We start from the raw sequence: 21860 nt of genomic DNA on the forward strand, positions 1-21860 counted from the left end.
GGCTGCTGGCTCTAAGTACAATACCACTGTAGTCCTGCTTATTATTTTATTTTGTTATAGAACTGCTAATGAAAAGTTGCAGTGACATATTCTATGAAGTTCTCACTGTAGGGCTCAGAAATTTTAATTTTCTCTCGGTTGCTTAAAGCAGAATACATTTTAATACACGTACAGTAGTTATAAAAACACTCTTACATTTTAATTATGCTGATAATGTAGCTGAAAATCCTAGATCCTCGAATCACTGACAGATTTATAATATTGTATATTTTAAACTCAGAACACACGAAATTACAAGTGTTTAATTTACAGTAGGCCCTTGAAAGCTGTTACTTTACAGGATAGTTGTTTAATTTGTTCATGTAGCCATGGTAAAACAGATTACTGCTTAGCACTGAATACTTTTAAAGCACTACAAAACATGGGGTTAAATCTTGTTCACCTGACTTGTGTGAATAGTCCCAAGCCAATGGAACTACTTGCATGAATCAGATGGCCTATGAATCAGTACATTCTCCCAATATGCCTCTGAGATTGTCTTCATTTTACATGTAAAATGAAGACAGTTTTTTCCATTCCAAAAACTTTTACATTTGCTTATACCATTCTGAAACTTTCATCTTTTCAGCTGAAATTTTCCAGATTCTGCGTTTTGCCCAAAGACTATATTTCTTCCTGCCCTGCTGCTCCTGCCCCCCGGCTCCTCAAAGTTTGAACAAAAAACATTTGGCTTGTTTTGACAGCAAAGGGAATGAATAAAGTATACTTTTGCCACCAAAAAAAAAGGAAAAAGGAAAAAAAGGGTTGTGACCATATTTTGGACAGTGCAGGCTTCTCGGAGGTTTGGGGTAGAAATCTAAAATTGGGCAGGGAGAGCTCTCCTTAAGTTGGAAAGATGTTTCACTGCTCCAGTGAACATTGGCCTTGATTTGGCTGAGTGAGGAGGATATACAATTTAGTAATAAATGCAAGCTGTTTTTAAATAACAATATCCCAACTGTGGTGGAGAGGGGCTGAAATACACAAGCGAAAATATAATATTTTTTAGGGTTCACAAAGTTAATAAATAGCTGTCTCACTGAGGACAAATATGCCTTCAAAAATTAAGGATCCTGATGAAAGAATAGTATGATTATATAGCTAAAGACTATTTGAGTCTACCACCAGCATGATTATTTAAAGTGGGCTTTTTATCTGTGTAGGTGTATATAGATTTTAAAATCTATATAGGCACACATGATGTGCACGACACACAAACCACACTGGCACCTCCACCGTTCTTGCCCTACAGAATTGTCATCTCTACCTCATCTGTAAAATAGGAATAATGCTTAACTGCCTCTAGAAAACCATTTTGAAATCTATAGCTTCAATGCACTATATCTAGACTTTAATAAAGCTTTTGATACTGTCTTGCATGAACTTCTCATAAACTAGAGAAAGGCAACCTAGATGGAGCTACTATAAAGTGTGCGCAAAACTGGTTGGAAAACCATTCCCAGAGAGTAATCATCAGTGATTCACAGTCATGCTGCAAGGGCATAATGAGTGGGGTCCCGCAGGGATCAGTTCTGGGTCCGGGTCTGTTCAATATCTTCATCAATGATTTAGATACTGGCATAGAGAGTACACTTATAAAGTTTGTGGATGATACTGAGCTGGGAGGGGTTGCAAGTGCTTTGGAGGATAGGATTAAAATTCAAAATGATCTGGAAAAAGTGGAGAAATGGTCTGAAGTAAATAGGATGAAATTCAATAATGACAAATGCAAAGTACTCCATTTAGGAAGGAATGATCAGTTGCACACATACAAAATAGGAAATGACTGCCTAGGAAGAAGTACTGCAGAAAGGGATCTGAGGGTCATAGTGGACCACAAGCTAAATATGAGTCAACAGTGTAACGCTGCTGCAAAAAAAGCCAACATCCTTCTGGGATGTATTAGCAGGAGTGTTGTAAGCAAGACACAAGAAGTAGTTCTTCCACTCTACTCCACACTGATTAGACCTCAACTGGAGTACTGTGTCCAGTTCTGGGTGCCACATTTCAGGAAAAATGTGGAAAAATTGGAGAGAGTCCAGAGAAGAGCAATAAAAATGATTAAAGGTCTAGAAAACATGACCTGTGAGGAAAGATTGAAAAAAATGGGTTTGTTTAGTCTGGAGAAGAGAAGACTGAGAGGGGACATAAGTTTTCAAGTATGTAAAAGGTTGTTACAAGGAGGAGGAAGAAAAATTGTTTTTCTTAATCTTTGAGGATAGGACAAAAAGCAATGGGCTTAAACTGTATCTTAAACTTAAACTTCCTGTCAGGTTGGTTAAGCACTGGAATAAATTGCCTGGGGAATATCCATCATTGGAGATTTTCAAGAGCAGGTTAGACAAACAACTGTCAGGAATGGTCTTGATAATACTTAGTCCTGCCATGAGTGCAGGGGGCTGGACTAATGACCTCCTTGAGGTCCCTTCCAGTTCTATGATTGTATATAAATGCCAAATACTATTTTTTTTTCTCCTGATTGATAGTTCAGGCTAGTCTTTTCTCTCATCTCTTATCTTTGTAGTGTCTTGGGTCTTCTCCAAAGCTTCCAAATTTCAGTTATAGGCTGAAGTGAGTTTCATAGTCCTTTCTGTCTGAGCCCTGGTTTTGCACACTGATTGGGTGGCTATGTGCATAGCCTTAGAATGCCCAAATTAAATTAATCACGTGTAACCTGGAGGACATTGGAGCTGCTGAGCTTTAGGTTCTTCAAATGTATGTGTGGATATGAAATTCACAGCAAGTCAGTCCTACTGAGATTAATTTGTCACTAAAAGGAATGGAAGGGTGTAATGTCACAATAGTATGGTGATGCCCATACTGATAGCTACTATCTAATCTTTCCTGCCCAAATGATCAGTTTGACTTAGCAACAGGCTTTAATATTTTACTAATAAATAAAATCTCATAAACAAATTGAGTGTTCGTGGAAGGTCTTGGATGAGTCCCTCTTCAGGTTATAGTCCCCAGCCTAACAGCAGTAATGAAAGCTTTCCCCATCCATGTATCCTAGCCCTCTACTGAAGGGAAGATGTTTAGGGGTGAGAGGCTAGTTCAGACTTCAAGCTGTTAGATCTCTTTGCTGATGTGAAAAAAAAAGGGACAGTCTGTGATTACCTTCCCACTAGGACCACCTTACGTTACATGTGACCAAATAACCATAAGAAACGATGACTTTGAATCTTTACGAACTTGGGCCAGCTTTGATCTGGGCTCCCATACAAATCCTATGAGCCATCCACCCCAATCTGAATGTCTCTTAATGGTAGCAAAGGTTGGAAAAACTTCAGTATTTCTTGGTATTCTTCTAAGTTACGACTCAACTGTGGAACGTTTGCGACCAGAAATAAATGAGGCAATTATTCTGGGAGATGTTAATCAAAGTTAATGATAACCACATAAATTATCAAAACCCATTTAAAATTAACTAGGCTATGATTAATTTAATGTCTAAGCTGTGGATTGATCATTAGCAAAGAGCAAAGCCAAATTGTTATAATATCAAGGTCTGTAATATTTTGACTGCTAGAGCAGAAGTATAGTATAAAAAGAAGAGAACGATTGGGTACAAAACTTACGTGAAAAGTATTGTATGAGGTTTTCTAAAACAAAATATTATACTTTCTGAAATGTGAAGTATGAAAGAGATTGCCTATAAAATCATTTAAATATCCATTAGACAAGTATGAATAATGGGAAAGTGCTGCAATGTAGATTTTCTCTCTCAGCAAATTTATAGAAATGCTGTTCCTGTTCCTTCCATGGACTCTGGAAGAATGGCTAATGGTCAGTAAGCTTGGATTCCTTTGAAAGCCTCAGTCCTGCCTGAAATTAGCTCTGTAGCAAATTGATATATGGTTGGGGCGGGGGTAATGGTATTGACCATTTAAAATTTACTTTCCATGAGCAAATTACTGTCCTGCATCTGGAAGCCTGGAGTGGGCAATGTGTATCACTGAAGCTGAGTCTTAACTCTGACTCAGCATGAAGCCCTTTAAGTGCTCTCATAACAACTTTTACTTCCCAAGGATGATGCCATCCCAAAGCTAGCTTGATAGATGGTAGCATAGCAATGAGCCGTGGTAGAGTGCATTAGCTGGATATTGCTGCATGCCTTGGTTGCATGTGTGGTGTGAGAAGGAAAGCCAAATGCAATCAGAGATGTGCATCAGTAGCACTTCAATACTAATATGCATGCCTCCTGACAGATCTGATCACTACTGGAACAATGGCTCATTAATTAAACTTTTACTTAAAAATTTTGGATGACTTTTTTGCACTGTATACTTCAGTGAGAAATAGTTCCCTTTAGAGACATAAGAGAGAACCGTCCCAGCTATTTTGAATATGTATTTTAATTTTTTCTATTTTTGATCTTTTTTTTTAGATTGCCCTAGAGTATCTGTACCTTCCTGTCCTCAACACCAGTAATCAAATGCTCAACTTGTGTGTACATGCTGTGTGGGTGTATATATAGGCACATAAATCCTGCTGCTGCTTTCAAAACTGAACCACATTCCTAGTCCTGGTACCATGTGTCTTACAACAACAACAAAAAGACAATGGTTAGGCAAAATTCTACACTCAGATACATGTACCCAATCCTGTCACTTTTTTAAAAAAGGCAACTAAATCTGCATAACTAACTAAAGACAGAATTCACCCTTACGGGACAGATTTTGCTCTGTTACAGTGGTGTAAATTTAGAGCTTGACTTTATCTGTTTTGTGGAGTTATCTGGAACCACCCACTGAAAGACAGTGGAATCAACTCCAGATTTGCAGCTGAGATCAGAATCCAGCTCCAAGCATTTACAAATTCTTCATGTAAGATTGCAGCAGCAGCAACAGAGGGAACCAGATTTCACCATTCAAGATACTTTATGGCTTGCAACAAGAGATTGCTCCTGTATCATAGGGAAGACAAAAGGTGCCTGACTTTTGAAATACTTCTGAGACTAAATACTAACTAAATAGCTAAAGTTTACAGCATTACACCTGGTGTATTTACCACCAGCCTGAATCCAAACACTGGAGACTGTAGGAAATAGCCACTGTTTTTTGTTTCTAAATGGCAGTTGTAGAAACTTTGGACAGAGTAAATAACATGGGATGCTGAGAGCACTAAAGAGAAGGGAAGACATAACCAACCCTGTATGATGAGAGAGACTCTGATATGATATATGCACAGTAAGTGACACTTGGGATGTTGGACATGCATTTGTAAGCCAGCATGTACATCCATGCACATGCAGTTCAGTTTTAAGGCTGAAGAGGTGACTAGAATTCCTGGACTAATCTATGACTGCCTTGGCTTTGCTTCTCCTAGGTGACCAAGAACACTGAATCATGGAGCTTCTCCTCAGAGTGCACATGGGTGTGCGGTCCTTCCACGGGATGGCTGTTGGCCACCCACCCAATTTAGGCTTTGTACCCTTAGTAACTGTAGCCATCTATCCCACAAGCTGTCACCCCACTGTTAAACTTTAAGTAAATTGGCAGAAGGCCATCCTCTACAACAATACCTCTTTTTAAAATGAGATCTTTGCTTTGCTTTTCTGCTCTCCAGCTGCCTCTATCCCACTGAAAAGCCTTCTCCCCAGCAGCAAACCAGACAGTGCTTCCACAGTGCAGACAGATCCTGCTCAGTCTCTAATACACTCAGCTCCACAGTGCTGCTGAGATCTGTTCTTGCTCTGCTTGCCAGCCCAAGGGCACCCTGCTCTCGGGTTATTGGGGCGGTCCTCCCGCCCTTCCATCTGCTTTCCTTCCCTTTAGCCAGCTTGCCTCTGTGAGCTTTGTTCCCTGACTTTTTTCCCTTCCACATGTAATATATTAAGACCAGACAAGGACAAGTACATCTCTATCAAGTTTAGTTGGAAATGCACCTGCTTGCAACAAGTCTGATCTTGGCCAAAGGTGATAGAAAGTTTTGCTTTGACTTTCAGCAATGAGGTCCCAGCTGTTCTCTGTTGGAAGTTGGTGATACTGAGAAGGCCAAACCAACTAATCAGAATGAGGGTTAGGACTGTCTGTATCTTCCGCTGTACCTTAATCTTTGGGGATTTTTCCTTCAGTGGACCAGTTTATGCACTTTAATTTTCAACATCTTGGGACAAAAAAAATCTGTTCTGCTTTTGTTTAGCACATTTGATTATAAAAATCTGTTTCAGTTGAGTTGCTGTGTAGTTTATAGATTGGTATGAAGTGACTTTTCTCCATTCATAAGGAAGTTGCTGAGTTTCGTCTGTCCATATATACTGAGCTGAAAACGCTGCTTGGTAATTTTTTTATCCTACTGTGCTTCTCCCCAACTGTGAAAGACTGAGTGTAAAAGTCAGCACAAAGTAACTAAAAATAAAAAGGGCCTAAAGAATGTTGTAATAGATAAAACAATTTTTTATGCTTGTAACTTAAAATCAGCTAAACAAATTTCCTTCAAGCTTAAGGCTAGATTCTCCTTTCCATACAGTGGATCTCTATCTCAACTCGCCTTGCAGGAATGAATCTCTCACTGATGTCAATAGGAAATTTGTACCTGTGCAGAAAGCAGAAAATTGGAATAAAAATCCATTTTGTAGATTTGAGAGGAGAATGGTGCATATTAAAGTATGCTTTTCTGTTTAGTCGAGGAAAAGCAAGAGAAATTTCAACTCCAAAAAGGTAATTTAAAGGGAAGTTAAGGCACAGATAATAGAGGATTGCTAGTGTGGCACTGTAATAAACCACCAAAATACATTTCTTAAATGTATTTTGGTGGTTTATTAAGACATCTGTCCCCCCCAAACCCAGGAAAAGACACTGTATAGTGCGGTTCTTAGATTGATGTTGATTTTAAAAAAGTGAATGGAAATTGAAAGAATGGATCAGAGCCATAAATATTCATTTAGACTCCTTAAAATCCCGTGATTAACTCAGTTGTTCATAATGGCTCTTGTGGACCATTTATAGTCTTCCTTATTAAGACTTCTTAGGTGGGCAGTAGAGACTGAAATGATTCCATCCATGTTTCAAGCAGCAAAACAGATCTAGTGTAACAAACAAAACTAATTCATCACCATGGAAACAAAATAGATAATTTGCTTGTGCTATATCAAAAATTAATTTCCTAAAAGTTCTAAAGTGCTGCCTCTGCAAATGAAAGTGATTAAATTTATTACCGTAATAAATAAAAGTATTGATATGTTTTCCAAAAAATATTTGTTTTTTTGCTTACATTTCAAATACAGAGTACTCCATTGTAAAACCTAATTTGAAATGTGCTGTTATGGTCATATCATTTGAGAATTTAAAATAAAAAAGCTGGCACAAAAGCTTTCAATTTTCTTTTACATAAAAATATACTCCACACACTATTTCTAATTACCAACAACAGTTACTTAGTAAAACTTTTAAAAATAATAATATAAAGGCATAATTAGTCCCGTGGAAAACCTCCATCTTGAGAGTCTGATCAAGAGACTGCCACACTGATTTTTCAGATAATAAATAAAATTTGTGTGCTAACTTGAGATGACAAGACAAAAAAAGGGGGAGGCAAGAAAAAAAGAAACACCACAGCAATGCAATGACTCCTAAATGATCATATATATTGGCTTCTCTGTACTTAACTCTGATTTGCACGTGTAGTAGCTTGCTGCAAAATGATGCAGTGTTTCTGTTTTGCCATTGAGAAAAACACATGTTATGAAATGGAAATGTTTGTCAAAGGCAGGAGCCATTAAATACTGAGGAGAACTCAAGAAGCAGGCCAATCAAATCATATTGTCTAAATGAAGCAAAATGCAATGGCCCTATTCTCATTTGCATTATGGCCATTTTACACAGCTCTCAAACATTCTTCTGGCCTGTTGCAGGATATTGTTTTTCAGTTAATTTCTTGCTATTATAGTATTTTTAAGTGTTTCCTTTTACTATATGAGGTTTGACATTGACAGAAACGTAATTTTTGTTGATGGTTTAGGTATTTTGAACTGATTTATTTGATTAAAAACAAGCAAGGTTACATTATGATCATCATGCCAACACTGAACCAGGGTACAAGTGTTGAATGTATAAGAAATAACTGAAAGCATTACAAAACGAAACAGGACTCAGACATTCAATGTGACTTTTGTATCCATAAGCAAGATCTTATATTTCCTGCAACAGGGATCTACACACCTAACTTCTGCGGCAAGGCCAAGTTTCAGTGGCTCTCAGATGTGGCAGACTGCTAATTATGTGGCAGATGCAAGTTACTGAGGAGCTAATACTTTTTAAAAATTAAAGTGAGCTGTATTTTTACAAAAAATTTGAATTGCTCAGATGAGATTCACATAATACAGTAGAATCCATTTGATCAGTGTACAGTGAAACAAGATGTTTGTTAACTTGTATATGTGCCTGTGAACCACTGTATGGGATTCTATTTTTGATTAATTGGCATGGGGTTGTCCTAATTACTTGCAAAATTAGTACATTTGTACTTATGGTGATTTACTACAAGATATTGTCCATTTGAGTTTTCCCTCATCGGCAGTTCCTATTGCTATCATGGTTGCCAGGCAGACTGACCCGAGTTTGTCTGATAAGGTTAAAATGTTGGACGTGTGAATCCCCAGCCATGTCACTGTTATCTACTGCTAAGAGTTTTAACATTTCAGAGACCAAACCGGGAGACATAATCACCAAAGGGAAATCATTGTGTCTCAGTGGCTCACCAGTGTTAAAACTTCACCACCATTGGGAAGGACGGGGAAAAATATTAGAAGAAAATACACCTTACCTGTGGCTTTAACAGGCAAAGATGCCAAAGGTGCAGGTTTTCAAGACCCATGTAGAAATGAGGAAGTAACAACAACAAAAACTACAGTAAAGGCTTAGGAGCTGCCTACAAATGTGCGGAAAAACAATGTCTTACTAATGTGACCATGCCATTGGAAACAGACTGTATGTGACTTTTAAAGGGAACTATCAGGAGAAAACTGTGTCAACAAACTGAACGTTTCCACTGCCCACCCTGATTCAGTTCTTGTCACGAGGTAGCAGCTGATGCTCACCATCTGGAATTTAGACAAGGAGATGATTTCAGTCTTTTTTACTGTCATCCTAACCTGTCTGGGAGTGAAAGAGTGATTTCTGGTGATAAATTGAGACAAACTACTGCACTGCTTGTTCCAGGACAGTTATATTTTTCTCTGTGCATACCTTTTGCTAATTCATTGATGGTTGGATTTTTCTACTGCTAGATGTTTTAGGAGGGGATTCTGCAGTAGAAAATGTGGAAAACTGGGAAACAAAGATGCTTTGTTAGTTGACAACTGTAGTGTCAACTCAAAGGAAAGATTCAAACATCCACTTATTTGTCTTTTCTCCACTTAACTCTACAAGTTTCTTTCAGTGATCTGAAATGAATAGGAAATCTGTAGAGCACAAATCTAATGTCAAAATAATCCAGACACTTCATGAAGTCTGAGATGGGACGCAGAGAACATGGATCCTTCTAAAACCTGAGACACTCTCCTTCTTAAGGCTGATATGCTTCAGGGTGATTTAGATCTGGATAGGGCTTTGAAATTACAGCCCTCACACTTCAGGATATTCCTTCCCATTATGGATGTAGAGGAACCACATCAGAGATATGATAAAGAGATGAAGCAATATCATGCTAATTGAAGGCTGATTGAGACTGACATTGGACCATCACAACTGGAACAACTGATTTCAACAATAGGCATGCTAACTAGTCTCCAAATGGTAACAAGACACCTGTGAGTGTGTGGTGTTCTTAGTCTGTGAGAACAGCTACAGAAAACTGAGATGGTAATCAGCTAGGTAGCTACTGAAGCATGGAAACAAAACAGTCTAAGGGCATCTTTAGGTATGAGCTACATAGGCATCTGACTTATGGTACTTCATTTCTGAGGAGACAGCACAGAAAACTGTGTGGTCATCCAGTCATTAGGCTATTACTAATCGCCGCCCTGCACTTAAGCAGGGAGAAGTTTAGCTGGCTGGCCGGGAGAAGAAGGCAATGCTTTCTGGCTTGGGGGAGGAGGGGATACGTAAAGCTGCTGAAAGAGTAGTCAGCGTTGTGGATGACTCATCACCTAGGAATGAGGGGTTTAAAGAGGTCATCTGGGCCTGGCCACTCCCCTCTTCACTCAAATAGGCTGGGCAGCAAATTAGGTCACAAATATGCCAGGTGTTTAGCTATATCTGCTGTGGGCTAGCTAGCCCCACTAAGGGGGGATGGGAAGGAATTTTTCCCTTACCACCATATTGGCCAGGTGCAGTGGGGAATTTTTCCGCCTTCCTCGGTGTTTGTTCTACAATGCTTAACCTTCAACATCTGTTTTTCTTCCAAGCACGTGCCGGGCATGAATAATGGCATAGCAGACGCCTTGTCTCATTTCCAGTTTCACAGATTTCATGAGCTTCCAACAAGGGATAGCGGTGAACCCAGCACATGCCACGGGCTCTCTGGAACCTTGGAATGTGATGTGGTCAGTGGAATGCAGATTTTTGGCTCCAGCTTACAAGTTGTTTCCTTTTTCTTTTAAGGATTCTTGTCTATTCAAGGATCCGGAGGATGGGTCACCTATGAGGCCCTCCGTGGAGGGCGGTTGTTGCAGAACCGGGTCAAGGACAATGCAGCTGCTGGTGCCCCTCAACAATCACACATGGGACAATGGGTCCTTTATCCTCAGAAGGGCTGCTAGGCAAAAGGCCATTTGGAGATTTCTGGGAATGCAGGTGGGTGTGGGGAGGAGGCAGCCAAGCTAATGGCTGGTGCCTCCTTATGGTGGATGTTCAGTGCAGGTACTCCATAAATTAAGGCACAAAAGAATGAAAAAATGGCTTGGAAAAGGAATTAAGGAGAGGTGCTTGGTAATAGAGCAAGCCGGGGGCAGTTGGGGACTCCTGTGATTGGTACAGCACGGAGCCAACCCCCCCATCATTATAGTCCACCTTAACCCCTCCTATGATGGGCTGTGGTTGATAAGGTCAGGGCAAGGGAATTGCTGGAGGGACCTGGATGAAAAGGTTGGGGGGGAGCTGGTGAAAGCCCCCCCTCCCCCTGAATTGGTAAGGTCCCGGCAGTGACTCTGCTGGAGGGACATAAATTTTGCACCTGCACTGCACATATTTTAGCCGCTGGGTTAGTCCTAGACATCTGTCTAATAATAAAGTTGCAGCCTGATTAAACCCATATCTAATGTTTCCTGTCATTCTTTCGGCATAGCCAGACAAACCACCATCTTCTGACTGCAGAGTATTTAATAAATCTGATAGATGTATCTATGGTATCCAGATTTTACTTATTTCTAATGATACCCAATGGGTTTCTCTCAAATATCCTCCTTCTAATTCAGTGTATGCACACTGATATGGTCCATACTTACCCCATTCCTTTATTGGTAACTTAAATAACAAAATTTAAACCTGAACCTGTGCTGCTTCTTGAACTTGCTTTTTCTCAGGTTGCTGTGTTAAGGACTCCTCTAACCCTGCTCTTAGCTCCTTCTGCTGCAGAGAGACACTCCAACATTTTATATTTCTGGATTTATATCTACTATATTGTTTTCTACTGACTCCCATGGCAGCCAGAGTGGTGTGTTTTTTACTCACAGTCTGAGTGCTTTATAACAGGTCTGAGTCTAGAGAGAGCTATGCACCTGTATACAGGATCCTAGAAACTGACTGCCCCTTACATGGTAACATCTGAGTGCCTTATATATCCACTAGTCCTCCTGAATCTGATTTCTAGAGTATTTGGAAGCTTGAGGGACCCAAATGAATGATGTTTTGAGGGGGCTGACTTGGTTGTTAGGAGAAGGTAAGCCGGAAACAATGGAATGAAAGACATCACATCCTCTGTTGGCTTAGGGCACCAAAGAACCTAGCACTGGCTCCAGCAAGCTCTTTAAGCGCCAATATTGCAAAATCTCTTTAAATTACATCACAAATTTTTAAAAAGTCATTTTCATTTCATAAACTTAAGAGAGAAATGGTTCGTTGTCTTGGTTGTGATGAATACAGGTGAGCTGACACCATGGGAGTGCTTACACCATGGGAATGACCATTCTGTTGGGGAAGCCCCATGGTTTCAGCCTTTATGTACAAAGCATACCCATTACATTTACACCTATTACACAGTTTTAGTAGGGATGGAACCATTAATCATCAGATAATCCATGGGATAAATGCTGGCTGAGGAACAGTTTTGGCTTGCTATTCCCTGTTCGCTTTGACTTTTAAAAGTTGATATGGTCTATATCTTAGTCTCTTAAAAAAAAAAAAGAAAGAAAGAAAAAGAAAAAACCACACACACATACACATACAAGGGGCTTTTCCACTAGCAGTCTTCAAAAAAGGCAGAATAAGTAGGACTGAAAAAAGAGATTTTTGGCTCTGGAAGTTTGAGCAGGTTTGGAAGTGGGTAATTCATTCCAATTCTGTCAATCTACTCCCATGAACAGGGGTACAGATGTTCTGCTTAAACCCTCATTCCCACTGTTCCACTCAATTCTCAAAGTTAGGCACCAAAATGGCCTAGTTTTTCAGAGGTGCTGGGCAGCAATGGTGCCTATTAATGTCAGTGCAAGATGTGGATGCTCAGCAATTTTGTAAATCAGGTCACTTGATAAGGAACCTAACTTTAGGTACCTGAGTTTGAACATCTTAGACCTGTGTAAACATCAAGTCAGTTCATCTTAGCAACTAAGATTGGAAGTGGAGGGATGTCACAGCAAAAGCAATGTCATGGGCTCCATCAGAGGAACCAGGGAATTTGCTGATAACTTATAACAGAGAGAAAGCAGAAGAGACACAACCGTCTTTACAGCTGAAGATGATGGTGCTTCCGTTTTACACACACATTCATGAGACATTGAGGTCAACATTGTTTGTGCAAGTAGATCATAACCCCCTTCATATGAAAAGATACATAGATTTTTTTTTTACTGAATGAACAGCAGACTAATCATACCAAGGGACAGCTTTGAGTCCATGGCCTTCATTGCCAGCCTAGGCTAGTGTGGCTGTTGGCATTATTTTAAATTAACTTAATTTAAAATTGACAGAGCCTATCCTGAATATGTGCCTATTTTCTTCCAGGGTTGTTTCTGTGATGAGTCAGAATTAGAATAGAGATCCTGAAATAATATGGAAAAAATCCACCCATTGTCTTTTATTCATGATCAGTAATGCTAAAGCCTCGTTCAATAGGCTTCTAATAAAGGGAATGGTTGCTTAACTGGCATATCAGGCTGCCCATGGAGGTATGCCAGTGAAGCACATTTTACTACACAAATATTAACATGGAGTGTTTTAGTACAGAGATACTGTGGCAATAAGCATAGTAAAATGCCCAGAGAGGTTATTATACAAAGAGTTCTAGAATGTAGGTAATTATCTCTAAACAAACCAACTATTGTAGTAAATATTAAAGACAGTTATACAATATTTCCTTATGTTGAATAGAGTTGAATGAGTTAAAATATATGAATTTGGTTAACCTTACTGACCTCGAGATTCACATATCATAATCAATGATGCAAAGTTTAATAGTTATTCCGATATAGTTTATTTTTCATTCCCCTATCCCTACTGCATCATCTTTTGAAATTTAATATATTGCTGGTCTGATAATTGGAAAACCTACTTGTTTAAGTTTTTATATGCATGTTAGTGTATGATTATGACTGGGTTTTCCAGACAACTTTTCTATAATATAGATGGTACATAATCAAACAAGAACTAACAAAGAAAATCTAGTCCTTTAAAAATACTTCAGATGGAAACAGGTAAAGCATTACTTGCTGCTCTTGAAGTCATCAGCCATATTTCATGTTAAAGGCCATTATTCGCACATTATCCAATTCTGCAAATGTACGTGAAATAACCTTCAAATAAACTGATTTGAATACAACCATTACTTTAGCAGATTTTACAGTGATGTTGTTATACCAATAAAATAAAAACCAGCAGGATCTTATTAAAGCGGAAAAGGCAAAATGCCACATTTATTGTGAATACAGAAAGAATCATAGTATGCAGTTAGTTATAGCTATAACATTCCATTCAATTTCATATTTATATTCACACATTCATTCATACACTCACACACACAGGTTCTGCAAAGTTGTTATCATAGTTACCAGCCTTAGAGTTGCTCATGCCAAGCCACTGGCCAGGTGGCCTGGACATGAGGAGGGAGCAGGCCCTTGTCAGATGCTCATCTGATGCTCCTGGAAGTTGGTTTGCAGAATCAGACCCCAAAGTTCTCACTTTCTAGAGTCCATTTTTATAGGAATTTCTTCCTATGCCAGTCTATGGGAATTGCTTCATCATGCTGTTGCTGAATCAATCAGCAGTTGGCACATTCCTGATGGCTCCGTGCTGCCAGATGTTATCTTGTTCTTTGGTTCTCCCATTCTTGAGGCTGTTGGGTGGATTCCAGTCTGCCCTCTGGGGGTCCTCTGGTTATTTCCACTTGACGTCTTCATCAGCCGATGGACACTGGATTCTTAGGCTGGCACCTCCCTGATCATTTAGTTATTATCCGCACCAAGCATCCATCCACATACATCCTCTATCTCTATTTTAATCACAATTGTTAACAAAGCGAGATGAATACAACAAAAGGGCGGGGAGTTTCTGGGTGCTGTTTCTGTTGGTACAGAGTATTGCTTTGAGTCTATCTCTGTGTGAGGAGTTGTTGTTACAAAGAACTGCTTTGAGAACAGACTCTGTCTTAGAATGTACTAACACAATTAGCAGCTTGCAAGTTTCACACAGAGAGGGAGAGAAACAGTACCAAAAACCAAGAGACCTCTTAGTTTAAATTCCAGGATATTACTAATTAAGGGGAATCAAACTCATTTGTGATTTTGATACAGAAGTACTTTAATATGATCCAACAATATTTGACTTCTAGCTTGAATACAGAGGTAATAATTGCTAGTGTCGGTAGCAATTATCCTCCATGGAACTTAGAAATAATTCAATGTTACTATTAAGCTGTTGTAAATTTTCAACTGGTCACTGGTGTTTGTGACTTTGTGTGGCACCGCAGGGATGAGTTGGTGGGTAGTGATGGTTTTGTAGCAAAATGTTCCTAATATAACTCTAAATTTGCTCATTTAGTGCCTGATGCACAGCCTACTGAAGCCAGTATCAAGACTCCCATTGACTTCTGTGGCCTGTGAATTGGGCCCTTATGTCATAAGGGCCTCATCCTGTGAGTTGAGAGTCCCAATTCGCATGGAAGGCAATGAGTGTGGCTACACTGCAGCTAGGAAATGCAATTCCCAGTGCAGGTAGATGTGAAAAAGTGAGGATAACAAGAGGAAAGTTTTTTGTAAGAGTTGATGATAAAGTAAAAAGAGAGGTTTGAAAACAATTAACCTGATTTTTATTTATTGGAAAACAAGCAGTAAAAAGAGTAGTGTACCAGGTCCAGAATAGCTGACTTCTGAGCACAGTGGAATAGACGTTTGTTTGAACTTTTATTTGACCATGGCTGGGAGGGTTTGGTGGGGGGATTGGAATGTTACAGGCAGCTCAATTCTCTGAGATTAAATTAGAATGGAAAACTTCAAGTGTTTACCAAGTGGACCTCTTAGCAGTGAATAACATCTTTTACATTTGAGCCCTCAGTTCTCTCACCGTGTAGTTGGGATAACCATTCTTCTCCATGTCACAGGTGCATTGTAAGGACAAACTAAAGTTTTGTGTGGTGCTTTAATACTATGACAAAATAGGCCATATTAATGTCTAGGAAGCTATTGAGAAACCATAGTAAGGAGAGTGGTAATGAAACTTATACATACTTAGGCTTTTTTTGATGTTGGAAGTTTGACTGAATGTGTGTTTTTAATATATGCCATGGACCAGGGTGATGGCACGTTTTTACTTTAAATTATTTTTATACTTCTAAGAAAACAAGAAAACATTTGCTCAACTTTGAGTTTCTTAGCGTAGGGTAATACTTTAAAATGCAAGCAATATTTTGATTCATAGATTCCAAGGCAGAAGGGAAAACCGTGATCATCTGCTCTGACCTCCAGTATAACACAGGCCATTGAACTTCCCCAAAATAATTTCTAGAGCAGTTCGTTTATGAAACATCTAATATTGATTTAAAAATTGCCAGTGATAGGTGATCTACCATGTCTCTTGCTAAATTGCTTTTAGTTTATTTAAATAAAATCCTGGAGGGTAATGAAATGTGTATTGGTTCTAAAACAGAGTAGGATTGCTTTAAACTTTGGGATAATAAGTAACATTTTATGAGCTCTTAATGAGTATTGTGTATTACGGATACACTAACATTTTTTTCATAGAGGGAATGATACTTGAGGAAAATGAATTTGCAAACATCTAACTTTTATATTTAAGGGTTTATTTTTTTTAAAAAGTCCATGAATTTTCAGTGAACACAGTCTTGTAATGCAAAATATATATGGTGTAAAATAGATCTACAATACTCAGTAAAATGTTCCTGAAACTAAATTATACAACTAATATATGAAGAAAAGAGCAAGAACAAAGGAAAAGAGAGGTGCTGGATACACGAAGGAAAGGTGTAGGAGTATGAGTAGAAATACGTTGATTAACATAAGAAAAGTCCCCACATGCAATCAGATTTTACTTTCTTAGCTTGTAATTTAGGCATTACTGTTTCATACACAGTCGTTCTGCTTAATTTTGTGATCCATTTTTATGCTGGGCTGTGAACCTGATTTTTTCAATGTCAACTTTTTGCAATAATACAAGCTTGTATTATCTGTATTCTATACTTCTTAGATAAGCTTAGACTGTGACAAAGCATGCAAGTTCTGTATGTGCCAAGAAATGCTTTCTTAGCCTTGATGATCACTGTTTCCTCACTAAAGGGAATCCACCCTGACCTGGACAGTGGCACAGAGACAGGTTCAGGCGACTAGTGCCCTAAGAAATGAAGAGTATTATCCACAAAGCAACCTGGGTGCCCTATTCTGGAGTTCAGATGCCTAACTTCCCATCTTCAGCACCACTACAATCCACAAAACTCTCACATGGCAGCCACCTGGCCTCCTAGGTGCCTAAACTCACTTGGCACTTAACTTTCCACTGTAAAAGTACCTTAGGTGTTAGGCCCTGGGGTATGTGAATTGCTGTCCCACTCTAGGTGTCTGAATGCCTGTCTCCGGCCTGAGCCCCGGAGCAATTCACACACTGGAGAAAGACAAGCATTCGGCTGCCTAAGTCACATGCGGGGCCCATCCTGGGAGGCAGCCTCTGAGCACTAGTCCCAGATTGGGTGCAGTTCAAAATTTAGCTGGAGGTGGAGGTTGTGATGGTGCCTGCCTTATAACTTGCAGCCCAGTGGTGTGCCAGCCTCTGGACTACAGAGTTATTCTCTCACATTCCTTCTGTCTCTCTCTGGCCAGATAAACTATTTAAGTATATATGCACAGTGGAATAGTCATCAGGCCAGAGAGAGATACATCGCAATGCTAAGCCCTTTGTGGATTCCACCCGAACCTCTGCTCCCTTGGAAAGTCTGAGATTGACAACTAAATTCCCTGGTCCATGAGAGTGAGTGGGTAGAATAAAAAGAAATCAACTGGATTACTTGCTGAAACTGATACAATTAAGGAAAGGTGAGCCTCGTTATCTAATCAGGAGTTTATAAAAAGGACTGGTGCCTTCTCAGAGTAGGAGATAAAATACATTCAGAGTAAAATGGGGTGTGGATATAAACGTGCTTAGTTTTTAAAAACAGTGTTCATAGAATCATAGAACTGGAAGGGACCTTGAGAGGTCATCTGGTGTTGCATGTATCTAGTCACACAATTATAAATATATGTGGCTTTTTTACCTTCTGTTTGTATTAATCATTCCCTGGCAACACAAAAGTTGAGGTTATCAAAGTTGTATGGGCCACTGTATTTCAGCTGAACAAGAGCAATACAGAAGTAACACATTCAGCGCAGGTCTACACTACCACTTAAGTTGATCTAACTTACGTCCCTCGGGGTGTGAAAAAGCCCTCCTCCCCCGCCCCCAGTGACGCAAGTTTTGTGCTGTCCTCACTGGCACTACATCACGCTTCTCGACGAAGTGGAGTAGTTATGCCGACAGGAGAGCGCTCTCTCATTGACATAGCACATCTTCACCAGAAGTGCCACAGTGGTTCTGCTACATCGGTGCAGCTGTGCTGAGATAATGCTGTAGTATAGACTTGCCCTCAGACAGGATGTTCTCTCCCTGTGACAGATTCTTGTTATTTGGGAAAGTTCACAGGATGGTCCAGGGCTTTACATATAGGTTCTTATTCCCCAATTTATGGGATCAGGATCATGGACACAAACCGGAAATGACAGGTATTTGGTGACTTTTACTCTTGCCATTTTAATCTAGTATAGATTGATAATATCTTTATTTTGCAATGGGACATCACCAACAAATGTCTATAAGTTTCTAGTTGAGTCAGATTCTCACTATCGTAGTCCTGAATCTCTTATGCCAAGCTTCCTACATATTTGCAAATATTTGCAAATGTTCCTGAATGGTTTTTTAAAATGGAAATAGAGAAGGTGTGTTGGTCTGCCTTTTTAAATGCATATTTGCAATATTTTTAAAGCTTCTTAGAATATTGAAGAGTTAGTTAATTACATCCTGTATCGATCATATTTACCCAAATGGTATCTACATGGAATACACAAGCCAAAAACTCATGTTTTTTCTCTTTCCTCTAATTCTTAATTAACCAACTAGAGTAGGTCCAAAAATAGGAAATTTTTCCCCATGAATGTTTTGTGAAAAATATGTTCCTGCTTTTCACTGGAAAATTGAGTTTCCCAATCTCTCTTAATAAGTATCCATTAATTAATAAATGTATTACTTATTTTAATTATTCATATAGCCATATTTAGAGATCCCAGTCAGCACTGGAGGCTCATCATGCTAGGTGCCGTACAAACACAGCGTGAAAGCAGAGTCCCTGTGCTGAGGATACTACAGTATTATGAAGACAGTTGGAAGTTCCTCATAGTAATCATAGTAGAAGTGGGTCTGAAGGGAGGGATTTGAAAGAAGGTAGTGGCTTTATAAGCTAGTTTGGGGTGAGTGCCTAGCACAATGGGGTTCTGCCCCAGGACTAGAGCTCCAAGGTGCTATGGTAATGTTAATAAATAATGTTCCATGCGTAAAGGGTTGCTTAGAAGAAAGTACAGTAGTGCTTGTGAGAAGAAAAAACCCGAGTGGAGTGAGGTAGGGATTTCAGGGAGGCCAGAGAGAAAGAGGTTGCAGTAGTCAAGACAGTAGATAAGGAAGCTAATTTATGTGTAGGGTACCTTTATGAGCAAATATGTTTAAAAAAATAAATAAAACCCCAGCATTACCATAAGCAGTAAATAAAGCCAGTATTTATGAAGATGTGCAAAGCAAGAACACCTGAAATCTGCAAAACTGCATTTAGACTTGTATCTGCCTATATTATAGATTGCTATTGATCTGTTTTATCTGTCCAGCTTGTGATATTAAAGATTGCGTCACAGTGCATGCACTCTAGGGAGGAAAGGTAAGGAATGTAGGTTTGGTTGCCACCATCTTGGCTGATATATTGAGTATTGAACCAAGGACCTCTAGCTCTAAATGCATGAGTCGCTACAGCGTGAGCTGGTAACAGACCCATATCCTCTGTGGATCAGGAACATAACACACACTGACTCAGTAGGTTGCACAGGCAACCTTGGCTTTGTCGTTTCCTGATTGTTGAGTGTTTAACTTTGCAACCTTAATGTTTCAGTGTAGCTCTGTTTGGAATATTGTACAATATATAAACCGCTTTTAAGATAAAATAGATCTGTGTATACACACCTCTTTAGAAATTGTGTAATAATCGCTCTGTTTTCTGTGTTCGTGCTTTAGAAGTAGATCCGTTCAGATTCAATGAGACAGTAAGAGTGCAACGGAAGCTTTGGGAAGCGATTTTATAGCAACCTTTGGCTGATGGCAACCACATCATTAACGTAATCTTGTATTCTTTCTTCAATTAGAATGTTCCACCGGATCTCTCCATTTGTACTTTTGTGCTGGAACAATCCTTGTCAGTGCGAGCTCTTCAAGAAATGCTGGCTAACACTGAGGAGAAAGCAGAAGGGGTAAGTAATCCAACCTAGACTTTTTTGATCAACTGGGGATATATAACATTTCTTCCACAGTACTAACATGATGACTTCCTTTTTGTGTAGTTTTAGTCTCATTCTTCAGTACAGTAAGGGCCTCATCCTGAGGAATGCTGAGCACTTGCAACTTCCATTGAAGTCAACGAGTTGTGGGAGTTCAGCACCTCTTAAGATGAGGCCCTAAATTAGTGAGCTGACTGTAGGATTTGAGAAATTATGATTAAGGGTGGCTTAGGGAAAATGCATTCTTACTATCACTATAACAAAATAATCATAGTTTAGACACATAATTAAATCATGGCTTAAGAAGAATTAAGGCTCCTATCCAAATGCAGGGCTATGTGCCTGTAGAGCATCCTAGTGGCATATAAACACCACTGTATCAAATCAAAATACGCAGTAATATTAAAATGCAGAATCAGGCATGTTTTTAATTCGTTTAAAAAGATGACACTATTCTATGTGGCTTGAGCAAAAATGTCCACTAGTTCAGATTTAAAATTGAAGATGTCATATTAATCAGAGGTGTTAGATGAATACGGAAATTAGGCATCCTTGTATTCATGAGTGATGAAGGAAATAGCAACTCTGAGTAGCAAATAACTGTCTACAAATAAATCATAATAGTATGATTAATTTTGTGTATACAGGATAGTTCATTTACCTTACAGTCACATAATTTAGGATTGCACACATACTTTGCATGGACTGTATCCTGAATGCTGCTTGCAATTGAGGAAGAGTGGCAAGGGAAGAGTGGCTGTAGCACGGGAGTAACATACAGAGACAAAACAGTGGAAGGGATTAATAGCAAATCTGTCACTCAAGATAGCTGGCAGGAGAAAAACAGACCCCCCGGAAGCTCTGAGAATGCCTGGGAGAAAGGAAGCTCCAAACTAATATGCTGTAGTCAGTCCCAGAAAATGTCAGGCATTGAGCCTAAAAAATGATAGTTGGGATATGAAATCCAGGAACATTCCCATGCATGCTTCAGAGCATGTGGTGTCTCTGAGCATTTGTTCCAAGGACTAACTGCAACAGCAGTACACAGAGTAGTATGTTTGAGATCTGCGCGTAATTACATACTTACAGGCTGGGATTGCTCTTTCTGGAATTTGCAAGTACTGCAACTAATAGCAAGCAAATCCATGGAGAAAGCATACACCAGGAGTGCAAGCACGTACTGCAATCATCCACCAAAAAAGCATGAGCTGTCAACACTGCCCCCGCCCTCGGAAGAAAACCCCCAAAACTGTGCAATTGCAAATGACGTCCAGAGATGCTGCAATGGAACTGTAGTGATGGCAATATGTCCACAACAATATTTGAGCATAAGTCTCTAAGGTGCCACAAGTCCTCCTGTTCTTTTTGCTGATACAGACTAACACGGCTGCTACTCTGAAACCTGACAATATTTGAGGAACTCAGTTGTTGTGTTCCTGTGACTTCTCATTCTGCCCCCAGTAAGGATAGGTCTGGGCCAACAATAGCAGGAGTACCATTGGGGTGAATCCAAGAGGGATCCAGAGCTGCGGCACATGGCGGAAGGGAGCATGTGCATGTTGTACCACGCTGAGGAAAAAATAAGATTCGCTTCTCTATTCTGGTTTCAGAAGGGCCACAACAGAACACGAGAAGGGACTGTTTTTAAGTCCAGTAT

At 39.5% G+C, this 21860-nt stretch overlaps 1 protein-coding gene across 18 annotated transcripts in view; it reads left to right on the forward strand.

Moving 5' to 3' along the window:
* RYR2 (ryanodine receptor 2) overlaps positions 1-21860 on the forward strand; it is a 719935-nt gene that overhangs the window by 190370 nt on the left and 507705 nt on the right. For all 18 annotated transcript variants that reach the window (XM_075126918.1, XM_075126917.1, XM_075126921.1 and 15 more), the window contains exon 3: positions 20072-20176. In XM_075126918.1, the coding sequence (XP_074983019.1) occupies positions 20072-20176 (105 nt within the window). The remainder of the gene's footprint in view (positions 1-20071; positions 20177-21860) is intronic.

Source organism: Caretta caretta, chromosome 3 (genome assembly GCF_965140235.1).
Source record: "Caretta caretta isolate rCarCar2 chromosome 3, rCarCar1.hap1, whole genome shotgun sequence".
Lineage (NCBI taxonomy): Eukaryota > Metazoa > Chordata > Testudines > Cheloniidae > Caretta > Caretta caretta.